Source organism: Coregonus lavaretus (genome assembly GCF_964263955.1).
Source record: "Coregonus lavaretus genome assembly, chromosome: 1".
Classification (NCBI taxonomy): Eukaryota; Metazoa; Chordata; class Actinopteri; order Salmoniformes; family Salmonidae; genus Coregonus; species Coregonus lavaretus.
In genome coordinates, this window is record NC_139988.1 from 72,796,333 (window position 1) to 72,810,976 (window position 14,644).

General features: G+C 41.5%; 2 protein-coding genes across 2 annotated transcripts in view; both read left to right on the forward strand.

The window, feature by feature from the left end:
* Positions 1-10,056, forward strand: part of cmn (calymmin) — a gene marked incomplete at its 5' end in the record, with an annotated part of 81,361 nt that extends 71,305 nt beyond the window's left edge. The window contains 10 exons of the mRNA XM_084167587.1: positions 62-136; positions 2,061-2,135; positions 2,426-2,503; positions 2,686-2,754; positions 2,942-3,001; positions 3,222-3,308; positions 5,000-5,038; positions 6,709-6,999; positions 9,392-9,451; positions 9,587-10,056. Of these exons, the coding sequence (XP_084023713.1) occupies positions 62-136; positions 2,061-2,135; positions 2,426-2,503; positions 2,686-2,754; positions 2,942-3,001; positions 3,222-3,308; positions 5,000-5,038; positions 6,709-6,999; positions 9,392-9,450 (833 nt within the window). The 3' untranslated portion in view covers position 9,451; positions 9,587-10,056. The remainder of the gene's footprint in view (positions 1-61; positions 137-2,060; positions 2,136-2,425; positions 2,504-2,685; positions 2,755-2,941; positions 3,002-3,221; positions 3,309-4,999; positions 5,039-6,708; positions 7,000-9,391; positions 9,452-9,586) is intronic.
* Positions 10,057-10,814: 758 nt separating this feature from the next.
* On the forward strand, positions 10,815-14,013 carry LOC311133968 (progestin and adipoQ receptor family member 4-like; the record flags this gene model as incomplete). Its single annotated transcript, XM_084167595.1, has 3 exons — positions 10,815-10,980; positions 13,211-13,429; positions 13,577-14,013. 3 exons carry the CDS (start codon positions 10,815-10,817, stop codon positions 14,011-14,013), a joined length of 822 nt encoding a protein of 273 aa, XP_084023721.1.
* Positions 14,014-14,644: the final 631 nt, after the last annotated feature.

Here is a 14,644-nt window from a genome sequence, read left to right on the forward strand (position 1 = left end):
TACCTCTCTTCCGCCTTCCCCCCTCCCTCTTTATCTCCCTGGCTCCCTCCTATTCGTGCAGGCTATGGAGAGGTGCCATACGAGCCTCAGCCTCTTGGACTTGGCCCCGATTCCGGTAAATCGACTGGAAAATATGGTATGGCTATTTTTGGCTTTTACTTCATGTTCTTTCTCTGCTTTCTTTACATACATTTCTCTATGTATGTATACATTGCACTGGTGTTTATGTACAGTCGTGGTCAAAAGTTATAAGAATGACTTTGTATTGGTCTTCACAAAGTTTGCTGCTTCAGTGTTTTTAGATATTTTTGTCAGATGTTACTATGGTATACTGAAGTATAATTACAAGCATTCCATAAGTGTCAAAGGCTTTTATTGACAATTACATTACGTTTATGCAAAGAGTCAATATTTGCAGTGTTGACCCTTCTTTTTCAAGACCTCTGCAATCCACCCTGGCATGCTGTCAATTAACTTCTGGGCCACATCCTGACTGATGGCAGCCCATTCTTGCATAATCAATGCTTGGAGTTTATCAGAATATGTGGGTTTTTGTTTGTCCACCCACCTCTTGAGGATTGACCACAAGTTCTCAATGGGATTAAGGTCTGGGGGGTTTCCTGGCCATGGACCCAAAATGTTGATGTTTTGTTCCCCGAGTTACTTAGTTATCACTTTTGCATTATGGCAAGGTGCTCCATCATGCTGGAAAAGGCATTGTTCGTCACCAAACTGTTCTTGGATGGTTGGGAGAAGTTGCTCTCGGAGGATGTGTTGGTACTATTCTTTATTCATGGCTGTGTTCTTAGGCAAAATTGTGAGTGAGCCCACTCCCTTGGCTGAGAAGCAACCCCACACATGAATGGTCTCAGGATGCTTTACTGTTGGCATGACACAGGACTGATGGTAGCGCTCACCTTGCCTTCTCCGGACAAGCATTTTTCCGGATGCCCCAAACAATCGGAAAGGGGATTCATCAGAGAAAATGACTTTACCCAAGTCTTCAGCAGTCCAATCCCTGTACCTTTTGCAGAATATCAGTCTGTCCCTGATATTTTTCCTGGAGAGAAGTGGCTTCCTCGCTGCCCTTCTTGAAACTAGGCCATCCTCCAAAAGTATTCGCCTCACTGTGCGTGCAGATGCACTCACACCTGCCTGCTGCCATTCCTGAGCAAGCTCTGCACTGGTGGTGCCCCGATCCCGCAGCTGAATCAACTTTAGGAGACGTCCTGGAGCTTGCTGGACTTTCTTGGGCGCCCTGACGCCTTCTTCAAACAATTGAACCTCTCTCCTTGAAGTCCTTGATGATCCGATAAATGGTTGATTTAGGTGCAATCTTACTAGCAGCAATATCCATTCCTGTGAAGCCCTTTTTGTGCAAAGCAATGATAACGGCACGTGTTTCCTTGCAGGTAACCATGGTTAACAGAGGAAGAACAATGATTTCAAGCACCACCCTCCTTTTAAAACTTCCAGTCTGTTATTCGAACTCAATCAGCATGACAGAGTGATCTCCAGCCTTGTCCTCGTCAACACTCTCACCTGTGTTAACGAGAGAATCACTGACATGATGGCAGCTTGTCCTTTTGTGGCAGGGCTGAAATGCAGTGGAAATGTTTTTGGGGGATTAAGTTCATTTTCATGGCAAAGAGGGACTTTGCAATTAATTGCAATTCATCTGATCACTCTTCATAACATTCTGGAGTATATGCAATTGCCATCATAAAAACTGAGGCAGCAGACTTTGTGAAAATTAATATTTGTGTCATTCTCAACTTTTGACCACGACTGTACCGTGCTGTCTGCTATGACTGGAACTAGACTGTCGTGCTCAAATTTAAAGATCAAGTATAGATGTTTGTCTACATAAATACTGTGTTAGTGTTTGTGTCTGTTCCGCGGACCACATTTGGAGCCGTATGTTTTTCTAAGCATACTGCACATATGTATTGTGCTATTCTTTATTTTCATTTATGCCGCCATAGTCTAAATAAGAGGTGTGCTAATAGTGTATGGATGAGCGTGCCCACTCACACATACTTTGCTGTTTTTTTTTACAGGACAGGGTGGGTTGCCATACGATCCTCACCCTCTTGGGCTCGGTCCAGATGCTGGAAAATCTCCAGGCAAATATGGTGAGCCTCAGCAAACCTGGGGTGTATTCATTATTCAAAAAACTTAGCGAAACATTTTGCACCATTGCAGAATGTTTCGCAACGGAAAATGTTTTGCAACGAAAATAAGAGTTTCTATTTCATAAATTCAGGTAGGTCCCTCCTCGTTTCCTTTGCTTCTGTTTGCTTCCATTTGGTTCCATTTTGTTCCTAGTGAATACACCACTGGCAACCTCCGTCTTTCTGTTTATTTGTAATTTGCATTATCGGCCTGTGTGACCTGTCTATTTTCTCTGTGGTTGCCATGTTAGGGGGCGGTGCACCAGAACCCTATGCACCAGAACTTCTTGGCCTTGGTGGTGAAGGGCAGAAATCTGCTGGGAAATATGGTGAGATTTTCGTTGTATTTCACCTTGCTATTGTTTTTTCATTATTGTTCATACTCTCATCTCTTCCTACCCATCTTAAAGCTACTCTCTGTATACTCCTTTTGCAAAGAGCTGCAATTTCTTTGTGTATCACATACTTGACCAGTACTTTAGTCCTCACCTGTCCTGGTTTTTCTCCACAGTTAACCTTGGACCATACGAGCCACAGCCCCTTGGATCAGTCACTGATGGCAAATCCACCGGACAATACGGTAGCTACATCTCTTATTTAAAGCCACACTTTGCAAATTGTGTATAGGCTCAAGGAAAGGGTGACCATTTGATTGAAATGATTTGACATCCATCCAGTCTGCCTCTTGCTCTATGAAATGAATCAATAAGTGCTACATTGTCCGAACCCCCTTTTAATCTAATCTCCTCTCTTTTCTCTGTCATTAGAAAATCCTATGCCTTATGAGCCTCTGCCCCTTGAATCAGAGGCTGTCGGAAAGTCATACGGTAACGTTATGAGTATAGTGGTGAATGGTAGACATTTGTTTTTGCTCAAAGCTACAGTACATACCTCTAGCCTGGTCCCAGATCTATTTATGCTGTCTTGTCAACTCTATGTCACTCATTGACATGTTTGGCAATGACAACAACCATAGGAGTTGGCTATAGGCCTACAGCACAAAAAGATGTGGGACCAGCCTAACATACCTCCTGCATCTCCCAGTAGATATCCCCTTCTCAGTGAAAATAGGAGAAATGGCACCAGCCCAACCTATTGGACTTGAAGAAGAGGGAAAATCTACTGACAAATATGGTATGAATTGTCTGGACATACATTGACTTAATTTACAGTGGGGAAAAAAAGTATTTAGTCAGCCACCAATTGTGCAAGTTCTCCCACTTAAAAAGATGAGAGAGGCCTGTAATTTTCATCATAGGTACACGTCAACTATGACAGACAAATTGAGAAAAAAAAATCCAGAAAATCACATTGTAGGATTTTTAATGAATTTATTTGCAAATTATGGTGGAAAATAAGTATTTGGTCACCTACAAACAAGCAAGATTTCTGGCTCTCACAGACCTGTAACTTCTTATTTAAGAGGCTCCTCTGTCCTCCACTCGTTACCTGTATTAATGGCACCTGTTTGAACTTGTTATCAGTATAAAAGACACCTGTCCACAACCTCAAACAGTCACACTCCAAACTCCACTATGGCCAAGACCAAAGAGTTGTCAAAGGACACCAGAAACAAAATTGTAGACCTGCACCAGGCTGGGAAGACTGAATCTGCAATAGGTAAGCAGCTTGGTTTGAAGAAATCAACTGTGGAAGCAATTATTAGGAAATGGAAGACATACAAGACCACTGATAATCTCCCTCAATCTGGGGCTCCACGCAAGATCTCACCACGTGGGGTCAAAATGATCACAAGAACGGTGAGCAAAAATCCCAGAACCACACGGGGGGACCTAGTGAATGACCTGCAGAGAGCTGGGACCAAAGTAACAAAGCCTACCATCAGTAACACACTACGCCGCCAGGGACTCAAATCCTGCAGTGCCAGACGTGTCCCCCTGCTTAAGCCAGTACATGTCCAGGCCCGTCTGAAGTTTGCTAGAGTGCATTTGGATGATCCAGAAGAGGATTGGGAGAATGTCATATGGTCAGATGAAACCAAAATAGAACTTTTTGGTAAAAACTCAACTCGTTGTGTTTGGAGGACAAAGAATGCTGAGTTGCATCCAAAGAACACCATACCTACTGTGAAGCATGGGGGTGGAAACATCATGCTTTGGGGCTGTTTTTCTGCAAAGGGACCAGGACGACTGATCCGTGTAAAGGAAAGAATGAATGGGGCCATGTATCGTGAGATTTTGAGTGAAAACCTCCTTCCATCAGCAAGGGCATTGAAGATGAAACGTGGCTGGGTCTTTCAGCATGACAATGATCCCAAACACACCGCCCGGGCAACGAAGGAGTGGCTTCGTAAGAAGCATTTCAAGGTCCTGGAGTGGCCTAGCCAGTCTCCAGATCTCAACCCCATAGAAAATCTTTGGAGGGAGTTGAAAGTCTGTGTTGCCCAGCGACAGCCCCAAAACATCACTGCTCTAGAGGAGATCTGCATGGAGGAATGGGCCAAAATACCAGCAACAGTGTGTGAAAACCTTGTGAAGACTTACAGAAAACGTTTGACCTGTGTCATTGCCAACAAAGGGTATATAACAAAGCATTGAGAAAAATCCTACAATGTGATTTTCTGGATTTTTTTTTCTCATTTTGTCTGTCATAGTTGGCGTGTACCTATGATGAAAATTACAGGTCTCTCTCATCTTTTTAAGTGGGAGAACTTGCACAATTGGTGGCTGACTAAATACTTTTTTCCCCACTCTATATTGTTTATTTTCTGTGTTTGTCTGTATATTCATCAAAGTTAATTTATATTATTTGTTTTCTGTCTCCCAATGTATTTATTTGATCCCAATGTACTCTCTACATTTCAGGCAATGGGGGTTATATAAATGGACAAGTGCAGCCAGAAGGTAACAAAAGCACCCAGTTGTCCAGATACTACACTTGCAAATCATGTAAAATAATAATACAACTGCAATAATTTCAAATTTAATTTGTCTATGCTCATACATTACAGAAACATAATTATATTTACATCAGTAGTCCCAAACCCAGCATTAGGTGTCTGCAATAGCAGAAACATTTTGTTTGACATATCCCATACATTTATTTTTGTTATCTGTGTGTCTTCGTCCGAGTTCTTGTACACTATATGACCAAAAGTATGTCGACACCTGCTCGTCGAACATCTCATTCCAAAATCAGGGCCATTAATATGGAGTTGGTCCCCCCTTTTCTGCTATAACAGCCTCCACTCTTCTGGGAAGGCTTTCCACTAGATGTTGGAACATTGCTGTGGGGACTTGCTTCCATTCAGCCACAAGAGCATTAGTGAGGTCGGGCACTGATGTTGGCCGATTAGGCCTGGCTCGCAGTCGGCGTTCCAATTCATTCCAAAGGTGTTCGATGGGTTTGAGGTCAGGGCTCTGTGCAGGCCAGTCAAGTTCTTCCACACCGATCTCGACAAACCATTTCTGTATGGACCTCGCTTTGTGCACGGGGGCATTGTCATGCTGAAACAGGAAAGGGCCTTCCCTAAACTGTTGCCACAAAGTTGGAAGTACAGAATCATCTAGAATGTCATTGTATGCTGTAGCGTTATGATTTCCCTTCACTGGAACTAAGGGGCCTAGCCCGAACCATGAAAAACAGCCCCAGACCATAATTGCTCCTCCACCAAACTTTACAGTTGGCACTAGGTAGCATTCTTTTGGCATCCGCCAAACCCAGATTATTCCGTCGGACTACCAGATGGTGAAGCGTGGTGTATCACTCCAGAGAATGCGTTTCCACTGCTCCAGAGTCCAATGACGGTGAGCTTTACACTACTCCAGCCGATGCTTGGCATTGCACATGGTGATCTTAGGCTTGTGTGAGGCTGCTCGGCCTTGGAAACCCCTTTCATGAAACTCCCGACGAACAGTTATTGTGCTGACGTTGCTTCCAGAGGCAGTTTGGAACTCGTTAGTGAGTGTTGCAACCGAGGACAGGCGATTTTTATGCGCTACACGCTTCAGCACTCGGCGGTCCCGTTCTGTGAGCTTGTGTGGCCTACCACTTCGCGGCTGAGCCGTTGTTGCTCCTAGACGTTTCCACTTCACAATAACAGCACTTACAGTTGACCGGGGCAGCTCTAGCAGGGCAGAAGTTTGACGGACTTGTTGGAAAGGTGGCATCCTATGACGGTGCCACGTTGAAAGTCACTGAGCTCTAAAGTAAGACCGTTCTACTGCCAATGTTTGTCTATCGAGATTGAATGGCTGTGTGCTCGATTTTATACACCTGTCAGCAACGGGTGTGGCTGAAATAGCCGAATCCACTAATTTGAAGGGGTGTCCACATACTTTAATATATATAGCGTATCTCCATGTGTTTCATATTATGTTTAGTGTCAGTCTGGCTTTGGTTTGTTCTGTCTTATTGTCTTTGTGTTCATCCTGATTGTGCTTTTGAGCTTTTGTGTCTCGGTGTGCTTTACAATCCCTCCCCTTCTTTCTCCCCTTCTTACATCACTCTTCCATCCTGCCTTGCCATCCACTCCTCCTCTCTTCCATAAAATCCCTTCATCCTCTTTCCTCAGTCGTCTCCTTCCCCCCAGCTCCCACTCCTTGGCCCTCCATCTCCTATCCCCCCATCCCCTCATTTGTGCCTGTAGTGTCCTTCTTCCCCCCCGAGGCCCCTGCCGCGGCAGATTCAGAGGCCCCACCCAAGCCTGTGGGCACTGCCAGCCTCTCCCTTGCATCTGCTCCCAGCACCCAAATGCAAGCCCCGCCGCACGGGCATGACACTGCGCTGCTTCAGCCGCCGCACCAGATACACATTCAGCAGCACCTCAAGCTGCACATTCACCCGCAAGGCAAATCATGGAGAGGTAAAAATTACAGTCCAGGCAGACCAGGGTTATGTTCATTAGGGCACGCAATGGAAAAACGCTTTAAAACGGTTGGCAATGGATAATGGAAATTAGAGTTTCTTATTGGACAAGTCCAGGTAGAGTCCCTCCCTGTTTCAATCCGTTTTTTTCAGTTTGGTGCCTTTTGAACATGACCTAGGGTCAATGGAGTAAGTAGAGTGGAGCAAAGTTGAGTTCAAATAGCCACTTTGAGCAAGACACCATGAGCTTGATTGTATTTTGACTAAGGGATTATGGTAACCAGTCAGAAGTCAAATAGACACTATAATGTATTGATAGGGGTGGATAGTGATAATTCTCCTACTTAGAGAGATTGGATCCTGGGAAGTAGAGTAGCAGTTAAGATAGAACAGCTTTGCACACCTGCTGGCTTCACATACCTATTGCTATTGCTTTGTGCTTTGCTTTGCTACCCCAAAACTCACTTGTTTTTACCTTTATACAATATATCCTGATTAAATAGCCAGCCAACCTTTAGAAATGAGAAATACAACCTTATGTAACAATCCTTGGATAGCTTTTCAGAATTTATCGATACATTGGCCCACATGGAAAACTAAAATGACTTGATAATAGGAAATACATTTATTTCCATGACAGCTTTAAAAAGCAATTTTGGGTTGACCAATGTAGATATTTTCAAATACATCCAACTTAAAAGTTTTATATCACATATTTAAATTTGAAATCTGGACATCAGAGCAATCTTAAAGGAATCTTATTTGAGTCAGAAAAGGATATTCATATGATAGGTAAGATATACAAAACCTTGCAGAGAGCCTATCCAACTGACAACCTCTTAGAAAAAAATATAAACTATTGGAACCAAGATTTAAAAAGAATTGATATTGGCACAAGATGGATGGAATGTTGGAACATAACTAACGAGATTACAGTTAATGAAAATTACATTTTTTTACATTTTAGTCATTTAGCAGACACTCTTATCCAGCGCGACTTACAGTTAGTGAGTGCATACATTTTCATACTGCTTAATCCAGTATAAATTAATGTATAGAATGTATTATACAAGAGACAATTCACAAATTCTACAGCACAATGGCAGAGTCATGTCTGAAGTGTAAACTACTAATGATTCAATAATTCATGCCTTCTGGGAATGTTACAAAATTCAAAAGTTATGGGCGGAGTTGGAAAGATGGATGTCAGAGGTATTGCAATGTAAATTTACTTTTAATTCATCTGTGTATATTTCAAGACATGACATATGAGGGTGCAGTGAGATACCCGATGAGTTGGACAATACTCTTCTCATCAATTATATTTTAAAAAATTATACTCAAAAACTGGAAATCAGCCCATCCTCCGTCGTTCAAGAATGGAAAGGTCAAATTCTTTATTATCTCAAAATTGAAAGAGCGTGGGCGACGGAGAGAAACAAAATCGTACTGTTTGAGGCCATGTGGCAGAAAGTGATAAGGGCGATGGAGATAGGGGTGGGGGCTAGTGGGTCTGGGCAGGTGTGATGTAGTGATGTTTGTAAGATGTAGTCATTTGTATGTGTAGGTTGTCAATTGTTTATAAAATATCAAATAAAATCTTTAAAATATATATATATATATATATATATTAGATGATAAATACAAAGTAGACATATCTCAATTTCAATGGTGAAGTTATAGAGGGCCCCAATATTGTAAACATTGAGTAAATTGAGTAGATTTTGTCAAATTGTGCAGTATAATCTCATAGAGTGCCTGCCTTTACAGGACATAAGCTTGCTTCCTACAGTATAATGAAATGCATAGTATCATACAGGATTCCAATATAGAACTGTTGTCATCATTGTAAGTATAAGTACTTTTACCCTGTTTGTTTTTCTGTCTGACATGCATCTCTCAGTTCCTATTGGTATTTTTAGCAGGAGAATTTAAAATGCATGATCACACATGCATAGCTGCGGGAAGTAGGGGTGCTGACTGCAGCACCCCCTGATAAATATATATTTTGTAAAAATTATTATAAAAAATAGATTTCCACAAAATTTGTGAACTTTATTACTTTATTACTCCTTACTTTATTACTCCTTAAATTACTTTATTACCCCGTCGACAGCACCCCCAACCCAAAACATCTTCCCGCGGCCATGCACACGTTCAAGCAAGGAATTGAAGTTATTGAAATATTCTATTCAAGTGTTGGCATTGCCATGACAGCTTTGGTGGGGGACACTATCTGCATTGCCCCTCTGGATATATTTAAAGAGCAGTGTTATTATGTTATTAAGCATACAAACGTCTGTGTCTTTCAGTGGTTATCTCGGGCACATTAGAGATAAATTGATACTAAATTGTCTTATTTTTTCTATACTTTTTCCTTTTATTTTCAGGAGGTGCAAAGGAGAACAAATATGAATTAACAGGATTCTTTGGGAATAGTGGATACTAAGGTAAAAAAATGTAAGGTAAAACATTGAAGGCAGACTAAACTTGTCCTATAGATGATCCTATAGATTTTAAATCTTGGGCAGTATGAATATGAATTGTGTTGACCACTTTCTCTCCCTCTGTCTTTATCCTCTTAGGTTGACCAGGGCGACGGTAGCCATTTACAGCATTTGTTTAACTTCACTAGATTTTTTACATTCCTGTTGTTGTATATTTGTTTTAATTCCCTTTTTAATTGATCCTTAGTTTTTGTATAATTATTAATATCTCCCTGTCCATGCCAAACCAGTCCTGCCTGCCATATTTTTTATAGTTTTCATGCCATGTCTGTAATATCACTAGAACTAAGAAAACACACATTTAAAAGTGTTAGTGCATACCTTCTTTGTAGTTTATATTTTCTACAAGTTCATCTTGATTGTGTGTCCGTCTTATTTCATTTATTAAACACCTGTCTTACTGCGCTTACTGGTTACGATGCATCAAGCTTTGAGAGTTTGTGTGCTACAAATATTCAATGTGTTGATTGAATCAGTCCAGTTTTTGTCTGCATGTTGTCCATTCTGCATAGTTTTATATACTCAAACTCAGACTAATTTATTTTGTATGGGAAAGTTGTGTTTGCCACAGGTATGAAAAAACAACCTGTACATTTTTTGACAGTTTTGATGTAATAAAAACAGACTGGAAATACCATCAGTGTGGCAACAGTTTATTTTATGCATGTATTTATTTTTAATCTTTCAAGATGATGTCATTTCTTTCAAACAATATATTGTTGGTGTAATAGGTGGCAGTGAGTTTGAGCAGTAGGTGGCCCATCCAGAAATGGCCTGTGCCACATTACCATAGCTTCTTTAAAGCATCTTTATCCCAACTATTCCTTATACCCATTAAGGTGGTGCAATCCCTAGATTAGCCACTGAAATTACAGTACTGTAGAGCAAGATTGGAATATACTGTACATGCAGCCTAGAATCTCCACAACAAACAGACAAATTGAGGAGAATGTTGAGTAGCGGCTTGGTGGCAACAGGTATATGACATTGAAGTAGTGAGCAGAGCACACCACACACAGCTGTCCAGTGAGGATTACACCAGATTTAACCCTATGAATAACAGTGATTGCTGATTGGTCACACAGAAAGCATGCCACTCTGTGAGCTCAACAGGTCGCTTGCTAAGAAGTTCAGTACCTGTTCCAAGGATGGGACTCGTGCCGACATTATCCTGCCAACTATCCTGCTTGACTTGACAATGTATGTGCCTAAAGTACTTACTGGAGACTCTTTCAGGATATATGTATATTGCACTATCAACTGATGTCCTGTAAACTCAGGGGGACATTGGCTGGGGAAAGCCACCATGGCTTGCTTACATGGACCACGACTACTGAATTTGGAGAAAACCCCTCCTCATCTTCAATTCAACGACTTGATTCTGACAGGCTACCGGCCCATTTCAACCTTTCAGGGGTGCATCAGAAGCCTGTTCTACTTGCACAATGAATTTGGTAACATTTATACCCATGGTAAGTATACAGCCTCTACCACTGAAATATGAACTGGCATAGTTTATGGATCATTTACACTTTAGAATGTGCCATTATAAATGCTTTAATATATATCTAAATGATTATACATATATAACTGATAATTAATTGTAATGCTTATACATTTGTATGTTTACAAAAAATGTATGAAATACTAATTGATCTATTATTTACACTATTAACAAAGTGTATTCATCATTAATTATTCAATATTATAAAGTGTTATCTATTTTTCTCCTGTTTGTTTACTAAATTGTCTCATCTCAAGTGTATTATGTATTTAATGTATAGTCTAAGTGAATATTTAGTCTTTGCAGGCTAGTAGATTTCTTACTACACCAATAATGAAATTGTAAACGGCTGCAAGTCTGAAAATGAGGCCACTTTGGGCTACTCTCACTTATGGGCTATTTACAAGTATACCGGTACTTGACAAGTATGTGTAAAGAGACAAAGATATGGGGGATTACTGGTAATCTGTCCTGGATATAATGCACTAGTAATTGCCCTTGGAGTTGTATGATTGACCCATTAAAGTGGTAAAACATGTCAAAACACTTTTCTATTTTTGGCAACAACTCTCAATAGGCTATGCATGAAACTTGAAAGATGCACCAAAAAAATAGGAATTATTATCATACATTTAGGATACATTTTGTTTGTATGATTATTTTCCACTGTCTCAAAAACCCTGCAAATGAGATGTACATAATGCTATGAAATGCATAAAATTGCAGAACGTTAGTTGTTTAAGCACATGCAGCTATGCACCCTTGAACTAAGTGTGGCATCCTCTATGATGTGACTCCTCCTTGGATAGCCTCTTTAGCTAAGCACATTAACACTAACTCTAACTCAGGAGGGGATTAGCATAGGGGAGTTGCTCAGCAGACTGCAATACACCTGTGAGAGAGACTTCAGAGAAATAAAATGGTGTTGGAGAAAACAAACAGCAGGGCTATTATACTATGAGGGCCATTTCACGGACACAGATTAAGCCTAGTCTTAGACTAATTAACTAATTGACTAGTGACTAAAACGAACAGTTTGAATCCATTACAATTGTTTTTTCAGTCTAGTAGTAGGCTTTATCTGGTGTACTCCCCTGTATGTACTGGTACCAATGATTTATAAATACCCTAGACTGATAGCGGTGCTGTGTTGAATCCACCACGCCTCCATCTTGGCACTCCTACACCATTGTAATAAATATTTTGGAAGCTATAGAAATGCATTTATTAATGTCAACGTTTGTTTTTGCCACATTGATTATATTACAGACACCTTAATGCATACTTTTAAATGATATTATGTGAGCTAAACATACAAATTAAATGAAAACATATATAAAATTAAACTTTTTTTAGATTAATGTCCCCACTATAACAACAAATTATGAAATACGTGTAACTTTGTCCTTGAAAGATTTAATTGAAATTCACATACTGCAGAATATCCGTGTCTAATTTATGTGCCAGACCACGCCCATGTTGATGTTTATTGGTCAGTAGCAGCCATGTTGTTTGAGGTGCTAGCCTGGAAAATATTGCATTGAGAGAACTTGGTCCATAGATGCCATGTTTTAGGTTTTAGGCAGATCGGACATTCGGTGCCAGAGGAGTAGCGTTTTAAGTGTTTTTCACAAAATTCAAAATGGCGGAAAATCCATCATGGCGGACCTTATGGGTCCTAGAGGCAAATTTGTTTTTTGTGAGGAGAGGGACATATGTACAACATTGTATGACTCTAGGGGAGAATCTCAATTGCATACTCCTCGCGTCCTCTCTCCTCGCCTCCTCAAAACAGGACCTCTGGCTTTCTCATTCAATGGGTTTTGAGAAGGAGAGAGGAGAGGACACAAAGAGTTTGCAATTGAGATTCTCCCTAGGTCTCATGGGGGAGGGGCGTGACCTTTCAAAGTTTGCATCTTCAATTGTTTGTTATAGCACCACCATGTGGCCAATTGACATGGCACTGCCCTTTTTGCAAAGTCTCAACCTTGTAGGCCTTACCATCTCACGGTAATTTTAATTTGTGTGAATTTGCCCTTACGGAATAATAATAATAATAATAATAATGAACCCCAACAAATACAATAAGGTTTCTTGCAGCTTCGCTGCTTGAACCACTAATTAGCAAAGCATGTCAAAATAAGTGTCTAGACTTCAAAAGTCTATCAATACTGAGACATCTCCATCCATCCATCCAGGAATCCCATTCTTCTGTTTCCTGGTGCTGCTGCCACTTAACATCCCCTGGTCCGAGGTGGAGCAAACGTGGATGTGTGTGTTCCACTACCTTGCCTGCCTGTCCCCCACCGTGGGCTCCGTGCTCTACCATACCTTCATGAACCATGAGGGCGGGGAGCCCATCTACGACACACTCCTTTCCCTCGACATGGTCGGCGTCTGCCTGGTCAACACCTTGGGTAGGTAAAGTCAGATTCCAGATCAGTTTCTCAGGTCCTGTTTGAAATATATTTGAAAACGTATCCTTCCTTCCTATTCTCATCACACATCCATCCATCCATCCACATCCATCTTCATTGACTCTCCTGTTTCTGTGTGTCAACCAGGATGCCTGCCCATCATTTACATCACCCTGATGTGCTACCCTGTCACTTGCACCCTGGCCCTCCTGGCCTACAGCCTAATCTCGGCCTGGGGCATCCTCTGTGCCACCACAGCGCGTAGCAACTATGGGCGCCTTCGAGCTTTCATCTGGCAGGCCCTCTTCCGTGTGCTCCTCTTCCTATTCCGTTGGCTGGGAGACGGCGTAGGCAGCCCAGCTTCGCTGCGCCTCTTCTTCACCATGGACATGCTGGCTGTCATGGGGGGCCTGGTGAACCTTAGCCGGGTGCCCGAGCGCTTTAGCCCGGGCCTCTTCGACTACTGGTGCAACAGCCACCAGATAATGCACGTGCTGGTGATCTGCTCCATTATCTACATGCACTGGGGGATGCTGGAGGATTTAGCCTGGATTAAGACGTTCCAGTGTCCGGTGTTGGAGTGAGGGACAGAGGAGGATTGACGAGGCAAGGCCAGGAAATAGGGCTGGGGCGTAGGATTTAAGGAGGGGTGGGTAGGAGTCAGCATAAAAATAGAATGACCAGAATGGACAGCCCCATTCAAGTCTATGTTCGGTGGCCATGTTGAATGTACGTATCTATAAAAGTGCACAGTAACATTTCTGTGGTCTGAGGGGCTTTGTACCGTCTAGTAATTATATTTCTATGGGTGATGAGAGTGAAATTAAAGTTTTAAAATGCACTTTAGGACTAGCTGCTGAAATTACTGTAAGGATTACGATTGATTCACTGTCCATTTTGAAATATTCACCCCCTGTACAGCAGGAGAATGTAGGTGTAAGAATCGATTGGTGCTTTTTAAGATGTACGTCAGGGAATTGTTGTACAGCTTCTGAACCCACATTTCTGTTATTACTTTGCAATGAGATGGACACACATCCACATGATTCTGTATCAGTTAAAATGCAGTAGGCCTTTGCCTCCAGTGACCAACATAAATATTTTCAATGAAAAGGATTGCAATAAATTAAATAAATATATATTTCTATCTCCTGTTTCCAGTTATACTCCCTTTCAGTGTTTGACCATGAGAATTTTCTTGTCAGAAACAACTGT